At 42.6% G+C, this 23,124-nt stretch overlaps 1 protein-coding gene across 2 annotated transcripts in view; it reads left to right on the plus strand.

Moving 5' to 3' along the window:
• DENND11 (DENN domain containing 11) overlaps positions 1-23,040 on the plus strand; it is a 43,778-nt gene extending 20,738 nt beyond the window's left edge. Inside the window, exons 3-10 of one of the 2 annotated variants that reach the window (XM_056517764.1) lie at positions 1,778-1,936; positions 5,257-5,410; positions 9,476-9,614; positions 11,889-12,020; positions 14,035-14,185; positions 16,325-16,393; positions 18,281-18,508; positions 22,787-23,040. In XM_056517764.1, the coding sequence (XP_056373739.1) occupies positions 1,778-1,936; positions 5,257-5,410; positions 9,476-9,614; positions 11,889-12,020; positions 14,035-14,185; positions 16,325-16,393; positions 18,281-18,476 (1,000 nt within the window). In that variant the 3' untranslated portion in view covers positions 18,477-18,508; positions 22,787-23,040. Of the gene's footprint in view, positions 1-1,777; positions 1,937-5,256; positions 5,411-9,475; positions 9,615-11,888; positions 12,021-14,034; positions 14,186-16,324; positions 16,394-18,280 lie in introns of both variants that reach the window. The other variant, XM_056517763.1, reaches the window with a different exon arrangement.
• Positions 23,041-23,124: the final 84 nt, after the last annotated feature.

Below are 23,124 nucleotides of genomic sequence, written 5' to 3' on the forward strand. Positions count from 1 at the left end.
TAACATCATAAAATATTTACATCCCATAATGTTAATATTTGTCGCTATCATCTTCTCGGCTCGAGCCTTGATATTTATTTTCATACATTATAGAAAGCGCTTTTTATTTATTCGCCTCGCGCCGACGATTCTCGGGTTGTCTTGTCGCTTGTTATAGAAAAAATACCTCAAACTTTTGTTTTTCTTTTTTTTTCTTCCTTTGGTCTTTTTCTAACGCTGATAACTACGCATTGAAGAAAATAAATAAAAATGGAGATGCAGTAAATAAAATCTCCTTTAAATTAGAATTATAAAAAATAAATCTCCTTAAATTAGATTTCTACATAATTATGAACATTTTCTAATTTTATTTTATTTTTTTTGTGACATTTATTTCCGGTTTCCTTGCTCTCAATTTGTCGTTATGGAGGTGTTTACTCAAAGACAAACAAATTGTTGGCGAATAATTTGGGCACACTCCTTAGACCACACCTTTTTCCCGACAAGCCACGCCCTTTTGAAAGAGGGCGTGGCACATTTTTCTAATGTAAATACTATGGCCCAGATTTACTAATAATTTAGCTAAAAAACAGTTCTATGCACTTTCGACACTTTTGTTAACGCTTTTTCGCCATGTCCCAGAAAAGGGGGGGGGGGACATGGCCTTGGTATAATGAGAAGTGGCTTTACTTGCGCCAAAAATTGTGCCACATTCTGGCTTTCATTTTCTGTTGGTTAGAAAGAGAAAGCGGATTGGTCGGCCGCTCCACTAGTGATCTGCCTTTAAAGGGGTACTCCGCTGCTCAGAGTTTTGAACAAACTGTTCCGAACGCTGAAGCCGGGAGCTCTTAACGTCATAGCCCCGCCCCCTCATGACATCACGCCACACCCCCTAGACTTGCATTGAGGGGGTGGGGTGTGATGTCATGAGGGGGCGGGGCCATGACGTCACGATCTCCCAGCTCCAGCCTTCAGAACAGTTTGTTCCAAACGCTGAACATCGGAGTACCCCCCTTTAAGCATAAATTGACAACTGGGCGTTACCGTTCACATTTCTTAAAAGGCATGTCCCTATACAGTTTCATACCGTCAGTCCTGATTGGTCTGTGTTGGGACATGCCCGTCTAACAGGGGGCGGGGGGGGGGGGGGGGGGGAATGGTAGCACCCAGTTATTTAATTTATGCATATATTTCCAGGAGGCATAACAGAGGGAACTCCACAATGTGAAGCTGGCATTTTATGCGGCAACAGAAACGGCAAAAAATGACCCGCCGTAGTAACGTATATGGCTACGTATATATACACTGTGATTGTGTCTCTTGTGTTGCGATTGTGTTGCAGTTTTTTATCTCTATTATTTTTTATTTTTTTAATTAATAAGGAAAAGCAACACGGGAACACAGACTTGCACATACTTGTATAGGTTACCTTGAAATGGAAAAACGAAGGTAATTTCTTCCAAAAAACAGCGCCACACTTGTCCTCAGGTTGCGTGTAGTATTACAACTTGGCTTCATTCACTTCCATGAAACTGAGCTGTAACACCACACGTAACCTGAGGACAGGGGTGGCGCTGTTATTAAAAGAAATTGACTGGCTATCTAATTAGGACATTTTAGCCCCTCCCTATAAACAGCCAGAACGCACGGGAATGCCCCCAAAATGTCCACAAATCCTGCCCATTTTGCACCACAAGACCACTGCTGTGCACTGTGATACCGGCATAGTGGCCGCTCCTAGCTGCCATTCCCTAGCAACAGTCGGCAAAGTAACGATCCTTCTCTGCGTTCCTTTTAGTTACTTTCGGAAAGGCGGCTTCTTCGGTCTGGCGTGTTTTGCCAACATGCCGGTGGAGAGCGAGCTGGAGAGAGGAGCGCGGATGAAGTCCGTGGGTATTCTGTCGCCGTCTTACACCCTACTCTACCGCTACATGCACTTTTTAGAGAACCAAGTCCGGTAAGTTTTTGTGATTTTAAAATTCTAATTTTAGACCCAGCATCTTTTAAAGGGGTACTCCGGTAGAAAGTGCCAGAAAGTTAAACAAATTTGTAAATGACTTCTATTTAAAAATCTCAATCCTTTCAGTACTCATTAGCAGCTGTATGCTGCAGAGAAAATTCTTTTCTTTTTGAATTTCTTTTTTGTCTTGACCACAGTGCTCTCTGCTGACACCTCTGTCCGTGTCAGGAACTGTCCAGAGCAGCATAGGTTTGCCATGGGGATTTTCTCCTGCTCTGGACAATTCCTGATACGGGCATCAGGTGTCAGCAGAGAGCAATGTGGACAAAACAAAAAAAGAAGTTCAAAAAGAAAAGAATTTCCTCTGTAGCATACAGCTGCTAATAAGTACTGGAAGGGTAAAGATTTTTTAATAGAAGTCATTTACAAATCTGTTTAACTTTCTGGCACCAGTTCATTTAAAAAAAAAAAAAATGTTTTCCACCGGAGTACCCCTTTAAGGATCTTGCCAATTTTTGACTTTTCTACCAAAATTTTGAGGTACATGTGACTATTTTCGGTTGTGTTTTTTTAAGTGTTTTTATGTGACTGATGGAAGGCTCCCCATCTCTGTTTAGCTGCCTAGAGTAGTGGTCTCCAAACTCTGGTATCCTCCCCTTTTAGGTAGAAGCCCCCCAGTAGGTAGGAACACCTCCCTCCTGTTAAGTAAAAGTCCCCAGTAGGTAGTTTTTTCTCTCCCCCCCCCCCCCCCCCCCCAATAAGGTTGTAGTGCCCAGTAGGTAATCCCACCTATTGGGCAGAAGCCCCCAGTAGGGAGGTGTTCCCACCTATAAGTTAGAACCCCCCAGTAGGTAGGTAATCCCACCTATTAGGTAGAAACCCCCAGAACAGTGTTACCCAACCAGGATGCCTCAAGCTGTTGCAAAACTACAACCCCCAGCATGCCCGGAAAGCCAACGGCATGCTGGGAGTTGTAGTTTTCCAACATCTGGGGGTCCACAGGTTTAGAGGCCTCGACCACTGTTGTCCACAGCTTCTAAAAAATGAAATAGCTTAGATCAGAGTTATCTCTAATCCCAGCCTATGATGTCAGCTGTGTATGAAGGTGTCATCACAAGATTGTTATGCACAGGTTGGATGTTCGATGGTGGTCCCCAATCACAAGAAAGGATCTGCCCCACCCCACTACCCCTCCCCTCTTGTCAATGAAGCGGCAGCATTCACGCTTGACCGCTGATCCATTCATTCTCTTTGGGACTTCTGGACATTGCCAAGCGCCGAACGCGGCTATTGTTGGAAGCCCCATAGACGGTGAATAGATTGAAGGCCGAGCACGTGCGCTGTTGATGTATTCACTTGTTGGGCTATTGACTTCTGATCTTCATTACCTATGATTGCCAACAGTCGCCCGATTATGATAGGGGCGGGGTTAATGCTAATTTGCCTCAAAAGGAGGTGTTGCAGAAAAAACAAATGGGCCAATCAAAAGAGCGCAGATGAGGATTTATTCCTTGAGGGTCTTTGTTTTCCATTCATAATCTTGAACATTTGATCATCTGGAACCTTTATGATCCCCCATTACAATACTTAAAGGGGTACTCTGCTGGAAAACTTTTTTATTTTATTTGTTTATTTATTTATTTATTTTTTATTAAATGGCTCCAGAAAGTTAAACAGGTTTGTAAATTACTTCTATTTAAAAATCTTAATCCTTCCAGTAATTATCAGCTGCTGTATGCTCCACAGGAAGTTCTTTTCTTTTTGAATTTTACTTTCTGTCTGACCACAGTGCTCTCTGCTGACACCTCTGTCCATGTCAGGAACTGACCAGAGTAGGTGCAAATCCCCATAACAAACCTCTCCTGCTCTGGACAGTTCCTGACATGGACAGCGGTGTCAGCAGAGAGCACTGTGGTCAGACAGAAAGTAAATTAGAAAAAGATGAGAACTTCCTGTGGAGCATACAGCAGCTGATAAGTACTGGAAGGATTAAGATTTTTAAATAGAAGTGATTTACAAATCTTTTTAACTTTCTGGCATTCGTTGATTAAACAAAAAAGATTGCCAGCGGAGTACCCCTTTAACCCCCCCCCCTCCCCCCTGTACTCCAGGTAGATGTGTAGTCTTTTATCTTCAAGAGCTTTCCTGGACTTTAGAAGGTCAAACTTCAGACTTGGTTTGTACCCTGCACGTCATATTGATCGAGGCAAAGGATAAAAATATCTGGCTGGCTACAATTATAGAATTTACAGTCATTTACTGGTGAAAGGTTGTAAAGAGGTTCTTGGATCAAAGTGTAAATTTTAAGATCAGGAAGGAATCCAGTGCAGGTAAAAACTTTTGTCTTTAGTTTATTTCATGCAGCAAGTAAAAAAATGCAGTGCAACACATTGAAAATTGACGCGTTTCAGGTACCTGAATACACCTGGTACATGACTCGGTATGACTAAGGGTGGAAGTGGTACCCGAAAATTTCCCGTTTTCACTGTGTTGTACTGCTTTTTAACTTGCGACAACACAGTGAAAAAGGGTGACGCGTTTCAGGTACCACTTGCACCCTTAGTCATACATGACTTGGTATGGCTAAGGGTGCAAGTGGTACCTGAAATGCGTCACTGGTTATCACTGTGTACCACATTTTTACTTGCTACAGCAAAGTTTAAACAGGTGTCGCGTTTCGAGTACCACTTGCACCCTTAGCCATACCAAGTCATGTATGACTAAGGGTTCAAGTGTTACCCGAAACGGTACGGTCCACATCGAATTCAATAAACCGAAAGTATTCAACTAGTGAATACGCTCGGGTGGTAATTTTTTGAGCATATCCTAGTTGGCACGGACAGAAATGCGTGGTTTGCTTTGTTTTTCAATCCGAGCCAAAAGTCTGATACGTTCGGAAAAATGACACGAATGTAGTCACTTGGTGATTACTTTCGAATTATTGAATTGAATGGGGCCCTTAAAGGGGTACTCCACTACCCCAGCATTTGGAACATCTTGTTCCGAACTCTGGGTGCGGGCTGCGGGGGGCGTCATCTCACGGCCATTCCCCCTCAATGCAAGTCTATGGGAGGGGGCGTGGTGGCTGCCACGCCCCCTCCCATAGACTTGCATTGAGGGGGCATGGCTGTGACGTCACGACCCCTGCAGCCCGCACCCAGCGTTCGGAACAAGATGGTCCGAATGCTGGGACAGTGTAGTACCCTTTTAACGATCAGAGCATAGATACGTTGGCAGCCGTAATGTGATCTCTGCCTTAGACAATCATAGTCTGGTAGACTCCGAAGCCAGTCACTGGTTTCCTTTGTACGTTGCAGGCATCAGCTGGAGCTCCCTGGCCACTACACCCCTCTGGAGGCCTTTTATGAAGACAAGAAGGGGGTCTTACCTGCTGGCGTCTCCCCCCAGTCCTGCCAACCTAGTGTACACTGGCTCTCAACTATACACAAGCACCTGTACCCGGAGATGAAGGTCAGATTGTGTTTTTCTTTTACCTGCCTATAAAACTTCAACAATACACAAGTACTTATACAGAGATCCCTCAACTTACAATGGCCTCAACATACAATAGTTTCAACATACAATGGTCTTTTCTGGACCATTGTAAGTTGAAACCAGACTCACCATACAATGTACAGACCATCCAGATCTGTGATACCTGTCAATGGCCGGAAGAACTGACCAATCAGAATGGACAATTTACTGGTAAAACATCTGTATTACTGAAGTGTATGCACTGACTGGTGTCTGGTAGCGCCCCCTACAGTACAGGGAGGCATTACATGTTCTGTACTCTTTACCTGTATTACTGAAGTGTATGCACTGACTGGTCTCTTGTAGCACCCCCTACAGTACAGGGAGGCATTACATGTTCTGTACTCTTTACCTGTATTACTGAAGTGTATGCACTGACTGGTGTCTGGTAGCGCCCCCTACAGTACAGGGAGGCATTACATGTTCTGTACTCTTTACCTGTATTACTGAAGTGTATGCACTGACTGGTCTCTGGTAGCGCCCCCTACAGTACAGGGAGGCATTACATGTTCTGTACTCTTTACCTGTATTACTGAAGTGTATGCACTGACTGGTGTCTGGTAGCGCCCTCTACAGTACAGGAAGGTATTACATGTTCTGTACTCTTTACCTGTACCAGGGTTAGCTGCTCCTTTGGACACCAGGTGAGGCGGCTCCATGTTACTTTTTTAGGACATTGCGTCTACTATACAGGACCCTGAAGAAGCTCCTGTCCTCTACATAGACCAGTGTTTCCCAAGCAGGGTGCCCCCAGCTGTTGCAAAACTACAACTCCCAGCATGCCCGGACAGCCTTCTGCTGTCCGGGCATGCTGGGAGTTGTAGTTTTGCAACAGCTGGAGGCTCCTTGCTTGGAAAACACTGACATAGACAGTGATTACAGCTCCAAGCAGATCTTTCTTACTTTTATATGTAAGGATTTGCTTTATCTATATTAGTTATCTACTTATTTTTCTTTAATCCTCACTTTTCCCTATTTTTGGATGACATTTTGGTGCCTTTAGAACCAATCACCAGGTTTCCATAGAGTTCTGGTCTCAACATACAATGGTTTCAACATACAATGGTCGTCCCGGAACCAATTAATATTGTAACTTGAGGGACCACTGTACCTGTTTTTTATTTTATTTTATTTTTTTCTCTTTTGTATGTTTTTTTTTTTACTTTTATTTTTATTTTTTGATTTTTTTGTTTTCTAACTTGCCTTTGTTTAACGTAAGCAGAACTCCAGCTTTGAGTATAGTTTTTGTTTGGTAGGTTTTTGTATTCTTCGTATCTTTAGTGCGCCCGAAGCTCTATTTTTATTTATTTTCCTCTACAAGGAACCCCAAATCCTTAGCATAGTTAAATAACCAGCATGATCACAGCCGGAGGCACACTTTAGGAAGAGGGTGGGGGGCGAAGGGGTGACTCTTCTTTGAAGTCTGAATGCAACCATTTTATTTAAAGGACCGTCCCATCCTATGCGGAACAATTTGATTTGGTTCTGAATGACTATTTCAGTGTTTTTTTATGTGGCGTGTAAGTAACTTGCATGTGATCTGGTATCCAGAGAAATCAATGGCCGTTGTTTTATTTTATTTTTAGCTTTTGTTTTTAATGATAACGCAATGTTATCTAATGATGACAATCATGCACGCCATCCCCGCATCACTATGAGCATACTGTTCACACTGATCAGTCCACAGCCGCTACTCGGGAGCAGAGCATTGTCTTATACACACAGCCTCTTATCTCTGCCAAATAACCCTTTAAAGGGGTACTCCCGCGGGAAACTTTTCTTTTAAATCAACTGGTGCCAGAAAGTTAAACAGATTTGTAAATCACTTCTATTAAGAAATCTTAATCCTTCCAGTACTTTTTAGGGGCTGTATACTAAAGAGAAATCCGAAAAAGAAATGCATTTCCTCTGACGTCATGACCACCGTGCTCTCTGCTGACCTCTGCTGTCCATTTTAGGAACTGTCCAGAGCAGGAGAAAATCCCCATAGCAAACATATGCTGCTCTGGACAGTTCCTAAAATGGACAGCAGAGGTCAGCAGAGAGCACGGTGGTCATGACGTCATGACCCCTTTAACTGACCCACTTTTTTTTTTTTTCAGGACAGAGTACCGATATTTTTTTTTTTTTTCAAGTACAGTATTCACTGATACCAATTATATTTTATATAATTTATTTTTTAATGTCATGTGACAGCAGAAATGACTCCGGACCAGGGATGTCCAAACTGTGGCCCTCCAGATGTTGCAAAGCTACAAATCCCAGCATGCCCAGACAGCAAATGGCTGTCTAGGCATTCTGGAGGTATTCTGGGAGTTGTAGTTTTTTTTAACATCTGGAGGGCCGCAGTTTGTACACGCTCGCTCTAGACTGTGTGAAGCCTTAGGAGAAAGACGAACTTGAGGCCCTCACTAACACTTACATTGTATATGCCCCCATTAGTTAGAAAGGGAATCCCCTCCCTATTAGGTAGGAAATTCTCCCTATAAGGTTGAAGTCCTATGTAGATAGATAATCCCACCCACCAATTAGGACGGTGTTTTCCAACCACGGTTCCTCCAGCTGTTGCAAAACTACAATCCTCTGCATGTTGTCGTTCCAGCATGTTGGAAGTTGTAGCTTTGCAACAGCTGGAGGAACCCTGGTTGGGAAACACTGCCACAGAGGATAACTAGGCAAGGCCCCAGTAAAAAGCCCCAGTAGATGCTCCCAGTAGGTAGGTATGTGGGAAATGAATTCTCACCTCTTTGGGTAGAAGCCCCCAGAAGATTGACAGGTAGGAAATCCTTCTATTAGGTAAAAGCTCCCAGTAGGTAGGTATGTAGGAAAGTAATTTTAACCTCTTTGGGTAGAAGCCCCCAGTAGGTAAATCCTCCGGAATAGGAATCCTCCTATTAGGTAGAATCCCCCAATAGGTAGGCAGAGTATCCCTCATATAGGTAGAAGACCCTAGTAGGTAGGTTAGAAATCCTCCTAACAGGTAGAATCCCCCAGTAGGTAGGGAACCCTTCCTTTTAGGTTGAAGCTCCAGCAGTTAGGTAGGTAGGTAGGTAGGTAGGTAACCCCCTATTAGCTATTTGCCCCCCATTAAAGGGGTTATCCAGGAAAAAAATTTTTTTTATATATATATATCAGCTGGCTCCAGAAAGTTAAACAGATTTGTAAATTACTTCTATTACAAAATCTTAATCCTTCCAATAATTATCAGCTGCTGAAGTTGAGTTGTTCTTTTCTGTCTGGCAACAGTGCTCTCTGCTGACATCTCTGCTTGTCTCGGGATCTGCACAGAGTAGAAGAGGTTTGCTATGGGGATTTGCTTCTAAACTGGGCGGTTCCAGAGACAGGTGTCATCCGAGAGACAGAAAAGAACAACTCAACTTCAGCAGCTCATAAGTACTGAAAGGATTAAGATTTTTTTTATAGAAGTAATTTACAAATCTGTTCTAACTTTCTGGTGCCAGTTGAGATAGATATAGATATATAGATATATATATATATATATATATATATATATATATATATATATATATATATATATTATACATTTTCCTGGATAACCCCTTTAAGGGTACGATCACACGGGCGGATTTATTTGCAGGTTTCCCGCTGCGTATTTGAAAGGGGGCGGGTTCTTCTCGGCTGTCCGCAGCAGATTTTCTCAACGGAATTTACGCTGAGGAAAATCCACCGCAAGCCCCATTGAAGTCAGTAGGGTCCGTGGCGAATTTTCCGAAAATCTGCCACGGAAAATCTGCTGCGGAGAGCCGAGAAGAACCCGCCCCCTTTCAAATATGCAGCGGGAAACCCGCAAATAAATGCGCCCGTGTGAACGTACCCTCAGTATTTCTCCCAACAAGTCCCCTCCTATATGTCTCCATGGTTACAGACTACAAACAAAACCCTGTGTAGTCTGATCCTGCCCTCTCGGGTTAATCCCTCTCCATCTGTGCCCTACCAAGTAAGATGATAAAATAAGTGATATTTGTCTTATTTTTGCCGCAGATCACGCACCCCGCCGGCTGTATGTCTCAGTTCATTAAGTTTTTCGGGGAGCAGATCTTCATCCTCTGGAAGTTTGCTTTACTCCGGAAGCGCATCCTGATATTTTCACCCCCTCCTGTAGGTGTCGTCTGCTACAGAGGTAATTTTTTTAAATTCATTATTTCTTCTATATTCTATCAGGGATATGTCAGACCAGATGTCCTCCTTCTTCTTCATAGCTTTTAAAGGGGTACTCCGATTTATTTTTTCTTACATATACAGTTTTTTAAAAATGACCCAACTTATTAATCTGAGACCTGACACAGATGTTTCTGCTGCCCCCTCTGGCCATGTCTGGACTTAAACCTACTGTGCACAAATTGATCGAAGTGTAGTATTGTTGCAAGAAGGGATCGCTTTGCCATGCACTGACCCCCTGCTACACACAGCGATCCTGTCTGCGTTTGATCGCGGTGTCTGGCAGCGCCCTGACATGAGGATTGATGTGTAATACGGTTTCTTAGGAGTCATTTCCGACGTGGCCTGAGGGGGGAGGCAGAGAACCCATGTCTGTGCACTAGAGCAGCGTTTCCCAACCAAGGTGCCTCCAGCTGTTGCAAAACTACAACTCCCAGCATGCCCGGACAGCCAAAGGCTGTCCGGGCATGCAGGGAGTTGTAGTTTTGCAACAGCTGGAGGCACCCTGGTTTGAAAACAGATTACATTAGACTGATCACTGCCAGCACCCGCTAGTATTTTATTGAACCCGTTGCACAGGGCAACCATAAAAGTAGCAAAATTGTAATGAAGATAATTTTTTATTTTTTTTTATAATTATTATTATTTTTTATTATTATTATTATTAGAGATGAGCGAACTTACAGTAAATTCGATTCGTCACAAACTTCTCATCAATAATACTATTATTGTATTTTATTATTTTTATTACTTATTAATAATAAATATTATTTATTATTATTATTATTATTATTTTTTATTTTTATTATTTTTTTTAATTATTATCATTTTTTTATTTTATTAATAATAATATAATAATAAATAATTATAATAAAAAAATAATTATAATATATATATTTTTTTTAGTACTATTATTTTTATTATTATTATTTTTTATTATTTTTATTAATAATAATAATAATAATAATAAAAATAATAAAAAAAATTATAATAAAAATAAAAAAATAAAAAAATTATAATAATAAAAATAATAATAAAAATAATAATAATAATTAGAGATGAGCAAACTTACAGTAAATTCGATTCGTCACGAACTTCTCGGCTCGGCAGTTGATGACTTTTCCTGCATAAATTAGTTCAGCTTTCAGGTGCTCCCGTGGGCTGGAAAAGGTGGATACATTCCTAGGAGACTCTTTCCTAGGACTGTATCCACCTTTTCCAGCCCACGGGAGCACATGAAGGATGAACTAATTTGTGCAGGATAAGGCATCAACTGCCGAGCCGAGAAGTTTGTGACGAAGCGAATTTAGTGTAAGTTCGCTCATCTCTAGAAGCTATAAAAAAGACTAAATGTGGCCATATATATCACTTTCTAAAAGCTGTTATTATAATAATAATAATTAATATTAATAATATTGTTTTTTTTTTTATTTTTACAATTTTTATTTTATTATTCCTTTATATCTCAATTACAATAATTATTTCATCACATAATTACCTCCAATATTACTATAAATATCTTCACACATTATCTGAAAAATATAAACCCCCTTCTACAATTCCCAACCTTGGGTTCAGTGCCCTGTCCAGCCCGTATCGCCCTCATGCATGCGTTCTCTCTATATTAGTAACCCCCTCCCCCCCCCATTTCTCTTCCCTCTCCTGCCTTCCCCGTCTTCCCTTAATTTACATCTACAAGAGGAGAGAGAAAAAAATACACATCTTCCACTCAGTCTCATTAATTTACCAATTTAGGCTGTTATTATTTTCTAAAAGCTGTCATTATTATTATTATTATTTATAATAACAACAATAATATTAATACTATTATTGTATTTTATTATTTTTATTATTTATTAATAATAAATAATATTATTATTATATAATTTTTTTATTATATTTTTATTTTATTATTATTATTATTATTAATAATAATAAAAAAATAATAATAAAAATATATATTTTATTATTATAATTTTTTATTTTATTTTTATTAATAATAATAAATAATAATAATATAATAATAATATATTTTTTTTTTTATAATAATAAAAATTATAATAATTATAAAAAAATATATATATATTATCATGGTTATCTTTTCCTAACTCCTCCTCCGCCGACAGCCTGGGACATGGACATCTTGTCTTTTTTTAATGTATTAAATACACAGCACTTACGTTTTTTGGGGTCATATTGTCTTCTAAACGTTCTTATTGTTGTCTTTTTGGCTCAGTTTACTGCTGCTGCTGTCTCGCCAATGTAAATTTGCCCGGAGTTGGAGCCACAGCTCCGGAGTCGAAGCCTTTCTTCTATGTAAACGTGGCTGATATCGAAACGCTCGATGATGAGGTTTCCTATGTGGCCTGTGAGTACTTTTGGACTGTGTTTTTGAATTAAAGGGGCACTCCGGAGGGAAAAACTGATTGTTTAAATCAACTGGTGATAGAAAGTTATCTGATTTTCAAATGACTTCTATTTAAAAAATCTCAAGTCTTCCAGTACTTATCAGCTGCTGTATATCATAGAAGAAGTCATGTAGTTATTTCCAGTATGATCACAGTGCTCTCTGCTGACACCTATGTCTGTGTCAGGAACTGTCCAGAGCAGGAAATGTTTGTTATAGGGATTTACTCCTACTCTGGACAGTTCCTGACATTCAAAGGTGGCAGCATAGAGCACTGTGGTCATACTGGAAAGACTACATGACTTCCTCTGGAGTATACAGCAGCTGATAAGTACTGGGAGATGGATTAGGATTTTTATATATTTTTATCTAATTATATTGTTTAATTTGTTCTGAAGTATCCCTTTTTAAAGCATGTTACACACACACACACACACACACACATACACACACACATATATATATATATATATATATATATATTTATTTATATTTATATTTCTATCTATCTATCTTAGTGCTGGGCTGTATATATACCGGTTCATACCGAATACCGAAATTTTTGTGCTGCACGATATGAATTTTAACCCATACCGCAATACCGGTTGGGCCCCTCCCCCTCGGGAATGAATGACTCAGCCCAGCGCTGCCCCGTCCCCACATCGGGGAACTAATCCTGTGTGACCCGCGAGCGCTGTTCTGCTCCCCCCCAATTAATTATTAGCCCAGCGCTGCCCCCATCAGGGTACTACTCACATGTCACCTGCATGCTCTGCCCTCCTCGTCCTGTTTGTTATGGCCGCCGGCGCTGACACTCTATACCAGTGGTCTCCACACTACGGACCTCCAGATGTTGTAAAACTACAACTCCCAGCATGCCCAGACAGCAGTTGGCTGTCCAGGCATGCTGGGAGTTGTAGTTTTTCAACATCTGGAGGGCCCGCAGGTTGGAGACCACTGCTCTATACTGTGCGGTATCCCTATGCCCGGGCTGCAAAAAATAAACAAAAAAAACTTTAACTCACCTCCCGTTGGTCAGGTACCGGCCTCACTTGCTTCCTGGGGACGGGAACGTCGGACAGCCGTCAGCCTATCACCGGCTGCAGTGATGTTCCGCCTCGGCCGGTGATAGGCTGAGCCCACTGTCATGTAAGAAGCCGGCTCCTTACATGATAGTGGGCTCAGCCTATCACCGGCCGAGGCGGAACATCGCTGCGGCCGGTGATAGGCTGACGGCTGTCCGACGTTCCCGTCCCCAGCGTAAGGCCGACGTAGGTGCGTTAAAGTTTATTTTGTTTACCTTCTACAGCCCGGGCATAGGGATACAGCGTACAGTATAGAGTGTCAGCGCCGGCGGCTGCAACAATCAGGACGAGGAGGGCAGCGCATGTGGGTGACATGCGAGTATTTACCCCGATGGGGGTGTGGGCGGATTAATTAATATTGGGGGGGGGGGGGGGGGGGGCGCTAGGAAATACCGTTATATACCTTGGAACCGCCAAAAGTAAAATAAAATACCGTGATACACACATTTGGTCATACCGCCCAGCCCTAATATATCTATCTATCTATCTATCTATCTATCTATCTATCTATATATATATAAATAAATAAATAAATAAATAAATAAATAAAAATAAACCTGAGGCGGTCACCAGTAGCAGCTGTACATTTCTCCTACAGTGGCCACTGCAGGAGAAATGTGGTATTACATGCCCCCAATTCAAACGAATCACGTATGAGTCCTCCCAAGGTCTATGACAGTGGTCTCCAATCTGTGGACCTCCAGCTGTTGCAAAACTACAACTCCCAGCATGCCCGGACAGCCAACGGCTGTCCGAGCATGCTGGGAGTTGTAGTTCTGCAACAGCTGGAGGTCCACAGATTGGAGACCACTGGTCTCTGACCTGGAATTGGTCCCCGTGTGCATTACAGCTAACCCCCCCCCCCCCCAATTTATTTTGCTTTTACCCAGGTACGACAGAGAAGATCTTTGAGCAGAAACAGGATCTGTACGACGTTTACGTAGACAACCAAAATGTGAAGACTCACCTGGAACACCTCCAGCCCCTGCTGAGGGTCAACAGCGCCGACAAAGAGAAGTACCGGCGGCTGAACGACCAACGGTGACCGCTCTTATATCTATCTTAAATCTAGGGAATGGTCCACAGTAGGACTTGGGCACTGTCAGTAGATGTTTAAGGTGGAGTTCCCCTTTATAGGGGTTATCTATGCATAGAAGAAAAAAAATACAAAAAAAACTGTTGTCCTCAGCGCCACCCTTGTCCTCAGCTTGTGTGCGGTATTGCAGCTCTGTTCCATTGAAGCGAATGGCGCCAAGTTGTAATACCACACACAACCTGAGGACAGAGGTGGCTCCTTTTTTTTTTTTTTAGGATGAAATTTGCTCTGTTTTTCTCTTCTTGGATAAATCCCCCTTTATAACTGGTCTGACCAGACGTGGTGGTCTTGTCACTGTCGGATGGCGCCGCTTATCTCTGCCCATCTTCTGAAGGGGCTTAACCTTCTCAAAGTGACATTAAAATTGTCAAAACAAGGAAATGTCACTTTTTTTTTTTTTCCATTGCAGATTTTTACTTTGTTTCACATAAATTTAGCGGGTGGATAACCCCTTAAAGGGGTACTCCACTGGAAAACATTTTTTTTTCCTAAATCAACTGGTGCTAGAAAGTTAAACAGATTTGTACATTACTTCTATACAAAAATCTTAATCCTTCCAGTACTTATCAGCTGTTATATGCTCCACAGGAAGTTCTTTTCTTTCTGAATTTCCTTTCTGTCTGACCTCAGTGCTCTCTGCTGACACCTCTGTCCATTTTAGGAACTGTCCAGAGTAGAAGCAAATCCCCATAGAAAACCTCTCCTAATGCTCCGGACAGTTCCTGACATGGACAGAGGTGTCAGCGGAGAGAGCACTGTGGTCAGACAGAAAGAAAATTCAAAAAGAAAATCCTGTGGATCATACAGCAGCTGATAAGTACTGGAAGGATTAAGAATTTTTTAATAGTAATTTACAAATCTGTTTTACCTTCTGGCACCACTTGATTTAAAATTTTTTTTTTTCCTGTAGAGTACCCCTTTAAGTTCTTTTAAACCCCATACGTAACAAATATTACCCTTAAATGAGAACCCCAAGAGAGATTTTTAATTCCCATAGTTTTTGGTATAATAATAATATTTATTATTATTATTAATAATAATAATAATAATCATCTACTTACCTCCCTCCCCTGATTTCTCCTCCCTATCCCGGAGTTCTCCTTTAGTTCACGCATACAGTATCCTGTATTGGATGTGCAGGATCTGAAGCTGGATTCATACATTTAGTTTACATTAAAATCTGCAGCATCAAATCCTGCACGTGTGCATAGACCCTTTAAGGACCACTAAACATTTTTTCCCACTTTTTCAGTGGCTGTAATGTTTTTTTTTTATTTTCACATAACACATGTAGCTGTGTAAAACCATTTAATGGGATCATTTTTGTGCTTTTTTTAATAGGGGTATGAATTGAATAACGTTTGTTAAAGAAGAGCTCCAGTGAAAATTCTTCTTACCCCCTATATGCCCGGGCTGCTGGAAATAAAGTAATACATTTTAACTTGCCTCCCCCGGTGCCACTGAAATCCTCTGGCCCTGGGCTTCTTCTGGCTTTTGCTGCCTGCCTTGACACACTCCGCCTCATGTAATTGCCGGCCACAGCGATGTCCCACCTGGAGCGCCAATGTCACGTAAAGGGCCCGGCCTTCTTCCTGGCGCCCGGGCCACTTCCACCCACTCAGCCTAACAGGCACGTGCACTAGGAAGAAGGCCAGCCCCAGGCTGTTTACCTGACACTGCCGCACGGCCTATCACTGGCCGAGGCGGACCCTGCTGCGGGGCGGCGGAAGGTAAGTTTACATTTATTACTTTAATTCCAGCAGCCCGGGCATGTAGGTGTAGGAAACATTTACAATAGAGTTTTTCTTTAATCGAATGGGAGATGGCGTGGAAATATGATTTTATATATATGTACATATGTGTGTGTGTGTATATATATATATATATATATATATATATATATATATATATATGTGTATATATATATATATATATAATGCTATTTTTGGACAGTCTTCAATAAAATAAAATATATATATAAAAAATATATAATATATATATATGTATACACACCCATCTAGGGCTGTAAGATGGGTAACAATTTGGAGTCAGTGAGTCGCACCCATTACGGTCTCTCTTTACAGGCAGCTGCTGATGTATTCGCAGGAGGTGGACGGGGACTGTTCATCCTGCGAGGAGGATCTATTTATTCTGTAAGTAAATCCAGACTAGAAGTAATGATGCTATAGGCAAGGGCCCAGTCACATACCAAATTTTCACGCGGCGTGAATTGCGGTGGGATTCCTATGCACCCTGGATAAATTCTAGACTTCCTGAAGGAATTACCGGTGTCCATTGTTATGGCAGAAATGCATTGCCGTCAATGGTGATGGAGCATGTCCAGACGAAAACTTATTGCAACAGCGCCTGCTACATTCTATAGACCAGTGTTTTCCAACCAGGGTGCCGAAGGCTGTCCGGGCATGCTAGGAGTTGTGGTTTTGCATTACCTGGTGGAACCCTGGTTGGAAAACACTGCTGTAGACTACGGGTCAGTTCACACTTGCGTATTTTGCTGCCGATTTTCTCATGATAATTCAATGATAAAATCAGCCGCAAAATCCCTTCTAGTCCATTCACACTATGGAAACCCAGTTTGTAGATATTCTGGGCAGACATAATGTCCGCAGTGGGCTTCTCCAAAATCCATTGGCGCCAGGACTGCACGGACATGCACCATCACCATTGGCTGTAATGCTTGGGAATTCAGTAGTATGAACGGGCTCACAAGTGCGGATTTTGCAGCTAATTTCCACGCGTGTAAATGTACCCTAAGGGTATGTTCACACTACGGAATTCCGCGGTGTGAATGGGTCTCCGCGAGACCCGTTCACACTGCAAAATTGTTCCGCGCAAAGAAAGAACATGTTCATTCTTTGCGCGGAAGTCCGCGAGTACGGCATAGCCGTCAATGGTGACGGCACAGTGCCACGCGGTCCTACCGCCGCCTGCCAGGCTGAATCTCCGCTCGCGGAATTCTGCGAGCGGAGATTCCGTTCACACTCCGTAGTGTGAACATACCCCTAGGGTAGGGTCCCACACGGCACATCCGCAGCGTTTTTCATGCCCTGACAGCAGTCATGGAGCGACTGCAGAGCGAGCTCCCTGCTGCAACCTGGTCACTCTGTGTGTCCGCCTGTGACTGCTGGCCGCAGCAGGGAGCTCGCTCTGCCGTTGGCGCATCCGCAGCGTATAAATGTGCTGTGGATGCGCTGTGTGTGACCCTACCATAAAGCAAAGTACTCCAATTGTTCAAAATCACAACTCCTTTGGCTGTCCAGGCATGCTGGGATTTGTAGTTTTGCAACAACCAGGGAGCCGCAGGGTTGGGGGAATGCTGCTCTTAAAAGGTTAAAGGGGTACTCCGGTGGAAAACATTTTTATTCATTTTTTTAAATAAACTGGTGCCAGAAAGTTAAAAAGATTTGTAAATTACTTCTATTTAAAAATCTTGATCCTTCCAGTACTTATCAGCTGCTGTATGCTCCAGAGGAAGTTTATTTCCTTTTTTGAATTTCCTTTCTGTCTGACCACAGTGCTCTCTGCTGACACCTCTGTCCATTTTAGGAACTGTCCAGAGCAGGAGAGGTTTGCTATGGGGATTTGCTCCTACTCTGGACAGTTCCTGACATGGACAGAGGTGTCAGCAGAGAGCACTATGGTCAGACAGAAAGGAAATTCAAAAAGAAAAGAAACTTCCTCTGGACCATACAGCAGCTGATAAGTACTGGAAGGATTAAGATTTTTTTTAAAAGAAGTAATTTACAAATCTGTTTAACATTCTGGCACCAGTTGATAAAAAAAAAAATTATATATATATATATATATATATATATATATATATTTTCCACCGGAGTACCCCTTTAAATCAATGATAAAATCTGCTGCAAAATCCCTACTGGGCTTTGTAGTTTTGCAACAACCGGGGAGCCATAGGGTTGGGGGAATGCTGCTCTTAAAAGGTTAATGTTGCGAGGCGAGTATGTCGGGTTATTTGTACACGGCTTTCCTCTGATTCGCTTTCTCCGCTCATCCCGCAGCTTCTTCATGGAGCAGAACAACAGGATATTCCAGATCCTCCTGGAGGTGGCATCGAGCCAGGATAAGACTCTTACGGCCGATCACGCCCGCAGCATGGGCCTGGACCCGCAGGGCGACCGCAGCTTCCTCATGGACCTTCTGGAGGTGTACGGCTTTGATCTGATGCTGGTCATCGACAACCCCTGCTGCCCCTGACGCTGGTGGAGGACTCATTCAGCGCGTCTCGTGTAAATATTCCGACACGCGGAGGGTGGATGCAATGGCGCTACACCACCCCCTACCCTAATACCGGAACTGGCTGTCACATGTACGAGATGCAATAAGAACATTGCAGGAGTCTGGGTACAGATAGAAAAATCGCCCGGCAGAGAGGTTCAGGTTATTGGCTATTGGCACAGGAGCTGCCAAGATGGCTCCCCTATGTGTCTGGTTTACTTTAAAGGGGTTGCGGGGGGTCATGGCCACGCCCCCTCGTGAGGTCACAGCCACACCCCCTCAATGCAAGTCTACGGGAGGGGGCGTGACGACAGTCACGCCCCCTCCCGTAGACTTGCATTGAGGGGGTGTGGCCGACCCCCGCAGCATGAACACAGCATCCGGAACATTTACTTCCGAATGCTGGCCAGTGTAGTACCCCTTTAAGGGGCGGGTGTCCACCTTTTGAACACCATCTACTCGGTTATGTTGGAATTGATGGTAGGTCTGAGTTACAGTAGGCCAGAGCTGCATTCACAAATCTGCTTGTTGTCATTGGAATCAGTCAGCACGGTTGTCGACGCACGTCCTAAAAAGCTTCTATCATGCAGGACGACAGCTCGTGTTTAATACATAAGATTGTACCAAGGAGAGTTCAGCTCAGAAGCCTGCAGAATAGTGAGTGCAGCTGGGGAGTATAATACAGACTGTAAATCAGGATAAGTATAGGATCAGTAATGCATGTACACAGGGACTCCACCAGCAGAATAGTGAGTACAGCTCTGGAATAGAATACAGGATATAACTCAGGATCAGTACAGGATAAGTAATGTAATGTATGTACACAGTGACCCCACCAGCAGAATAGTGAGTACAGCTCTGGAGTATAATGCAGGATATAACTCAGGATCAGTACAGGATAAGTAATGTAATGTATGTATACAGTGACCCCACCAGCAGAATAGTGAGCACAGCTCTGGAGTATAATACAGGATATAACTCAGGATCAGTACAGGATAAGTAATGTAATGTATATACACAGTGACCCCACCAGCAAAATAGTGAGTGCAGGTCTGGGGTATAATACAGGATATAACTCAGGATCAGTACAGGATAAGTAATGTAATGTATGTACACAGTGACCTCACCAGCAAAATAGTGAGTGCAGGTCTGGGGTATAATACAGGATATAACTCAGGATCAGTACAGGATAAGTAATGTAATGTATGTACACAGTGACCTCCCCAGCAGAATAGTGAGTACAGCTCTGGGGTATAATACAGGATATAACTCAGGATCAGTACAGGATAAGTAATGTAATGTATGTACACAGTGACCCCACCAGCAGAATAGTGAGTACAGCTCTGGAGTATAATACAGGATATAACTCAGGATCAGTACAGGATCAGTAATGTTTGCACACAGTTACCCACCTTCCATGTAGATTAGTTCTATATACTAACCATATAATGGTGTTCAAAGTGGACCTGCCCTAAAAAGTGGATTAGTTAAGAAATGTAAAATAACCAAATACTAGATTGCACATTAACACTTTGATAGAGCCCTCTTTATGAAAAGGTTGTCTAGGATAAAATACATATATTTTATGTTTCTAGAAACAGCGCCACTCTTGTCCATTTGGCTGGGTTTGGTATTGCAGTTCATCCCATTTAAGTGTAAAGTTGAGTTGCAGTACCACTCCCAACCTGTGGACAGGTGAGGCGCTGCCCAACCTGGACAACCTCTTGCACACAGAGGGCACAGTGATTACAGGGAAGCAACACTCCAGACAATACACAAGTGTCTCAACTTTTTTTTTTTTGCCCCCTGATGTTGTGATTGCTCAAATGAGCTTTGCGTCAAAATGGTTGGCAACCAACCCGCTCCCTTATGATGAGCTTCTGGCCGCTTTCTTCCAAAAACAGAGCCACACCTATTCTCAGGCTGTGTGTGGTATTACAGCTTGGCCCTATTTACTTAAATTTGGACCTAAAACAAGTGAAATGGTGGGAAATTGTGGTAATGGGGACCAAAGTAAAACATTTTGTGCAATTTTTTTAAATTTTTTTTTTTTTTCGTGGGCCAACATCATTGACTAATACTGCCCATGGAGGAGAGATTCACTGCCCAGGTCCTGTACGCAAAATACCTTGGCTTAGGGGAGTGGCTTGTTGGCGCCCCCCTCTGGCTGCAACATTGTGGCCTTGGCTTCACTGTGGACAAGGACAGAACAAGCAACTGCTAATATGGCTCCATAGAGGGTTCTACCCAGCTTTTCTGGAGTTCTGATTGATGAATATGTATTATTTGAAGAGTTTAGGAGAACTGTATGGCTTTCGTAAAAATGGCCACGTCGCTTCATGTAAATTAAACCAAGATGAAAAGTTAAAGGGGTACTCTGACCCCTAGACATCTTATCCCCTATCCAAAGCATAGGGGATAAGATGTCTGATAGCTGGGGACCCCCGCTTTCTCAGTAGTGGCACCCGCCGCCATTACGGCACAGAGAAATATTTCTATGCGTGATGATGGGGCGATACTGGGGCCCGAGCACACTGATGTCATGTCCCCGCCCCCTCAATGTAAGTCTATGGGAGTGCTGGAACTTCCAATGATTACAAAATCGTATGTGGGGGGGGGGGGGGGGGTGAGAAAGAAAGTCAATGACCTAAAGACAGAGTGTACATCCAGCCACATAGTTTATTCGGGGTCACGACGGAGTGTGATTCCAGTGGTTACACCAACTCCCCCCGATCCGATACATTCCCCTATCTGATGGATAGGTTAAAACCTTTCAACCATTGTATCACAACTTAAAAAAATATATACTACTCAAAAGTGGTGACAAGGCAAATTTATTGAGCCCCTCCTCTTATTTTCTGCAGTGCAGGAAACAGGGCCATATTGGAGCTGTTTGCCAGTAATACACTCACATGGATTTCCTTTCCCTTACTTCTATGGTCAGTTACAACACATACTTCACTCTGGTGTTTCATGTGCCGGTTGAAAGTTCACTGGGCTGAACAGGTTGGTACTGCTAGAAGGTGATATACACTCTACACTACTATAGAGATAGAGGGAGAAGGGGTTTATGATGCATTTGCCTTGCACGGTGCTATGTGATCAGAAAGGAAAGAAATAGCAGCACGGCCAGGGAGGGGTTACTTTAAGCACGCAATTGCTAAAGGCAAGCCTGCTGCCTAAAGAGAGGGGAGAGATGGGATCACACTACGTACGTACACAGCAGCAGCAGAGCAAGGAAGAGGTTACACTAAGCACTGAATTGCTGAAGACAAGCCTGCAGACTAGAGAGAGGTGGGCTTTTATATAGGAGGCAGCACTGTGTACATACACAGCAAAAGCAAAGCATGGAAGGGGTTGCACTTAACACTGAACTACTGCTTAGATGAGCGAAAAGACTTGATTTACCATTTGGGACCATGTAAATCCAGAGGCAAACTGAGTCGAGCTCAAAAATTGCAGGTATACTCTCTCTCCCTGGCTAAGCCCCACCCTCCCCTTCCTGTGTTCCCTCATGCTGTCTCTGTTACTAGAGACGGAATTCCCCTAACAGGCAGTAGACAGCAGATAGCAGGGAAGGGAAAATCGCGGCGGCCAAGATTTTAGAGCTCTTTTTCTGCTGGATATGGAGTCATTTTTTGTAAAATTTTCAAAGATTTTACAGACCACATAGGTGGAAAGTTGTTTGAAACTACAATGATCATTGGGATAACCCCCTTTAAAGAATATGTCCACATTAGCAACTATTTTACCTTTCTCAAGTGCATAAAAATATATAAATAAAAAAAAGTGAATTAACTTTCTTTATATATCTTACGGTTTTGTGTCTACAGCTCCGGTGCGGGGAAGTTTGTCTCCATGGTTACAGACTATGAACAGATACCGAATATAGTGTGATCCTGCAGTCAGGTGTTCTAGAAGAGGAGCTAATATGTAAGTGGTCTCCAAACTGTGGCCCTCCAGCTGTTGCGAAACTACAACTCCCACCATGCCCAGACAGCTGTTGGCTGTCTGGGCATGCTGGAATTTGTAGTTAAGCAACAGCTGGAGGGCCACAGTTTGGAGACCACTGTTAAAGCCAATAGAAAGAAGGCGTGACACATGTCATATAGGAGCTGTATACATAAAATGGTCAGATATTTATAATCAATAAAAGTTGGTTGTGAAAGTTTTCATACCCTTTAAATTCCCTTTTGTCCGTAAGCCGCACGTTCCTGTATACATTCCTGTCGTGTCCTTTTACTATATGTATATATTGAACCGGTGACCTCGGCTGTGTATATTTTTAGGGCGATAGAAGGAAAATCGTGACCTCCACTTCGCCGGTACTGCCCGGGTCCCAGCGCTTGGTTATGCTCGGGACCACATGGACCAAGTCTCTTCTTGAACTTTTACTATAGACTTTCTAATGACGGCTTCGGCCACCAAACACTGGAAATAAAAGATTGTATATATGTGTGTAACGTCACGGACTCGGGAGGAAGATGAAGGAAATGTTTTTTTGAGATGAATGCTAAATAAATGAAGTAATTATTATACTGTATTCAAGGTGAATGTATACTGCCTCCTATATACAAGAATATAACTACTATAATACTGCTCCTATATACAAGAATATAACTACTAT

Source organism: Hyla sarda, chromosome 4, assembly GCF_029499605.1.
Source record: "Hyla sarda isolate aHylSar1 chromosome 4, aHylSar1.hap1, whole genome shotgun sequence".
NCBI classification, from domain to species: domain Eukaryota; kingdom Metazoa; phylum Chordata; class Amphibia; order Anura; family Hylidae; genus Hyla; species Hyla sarda.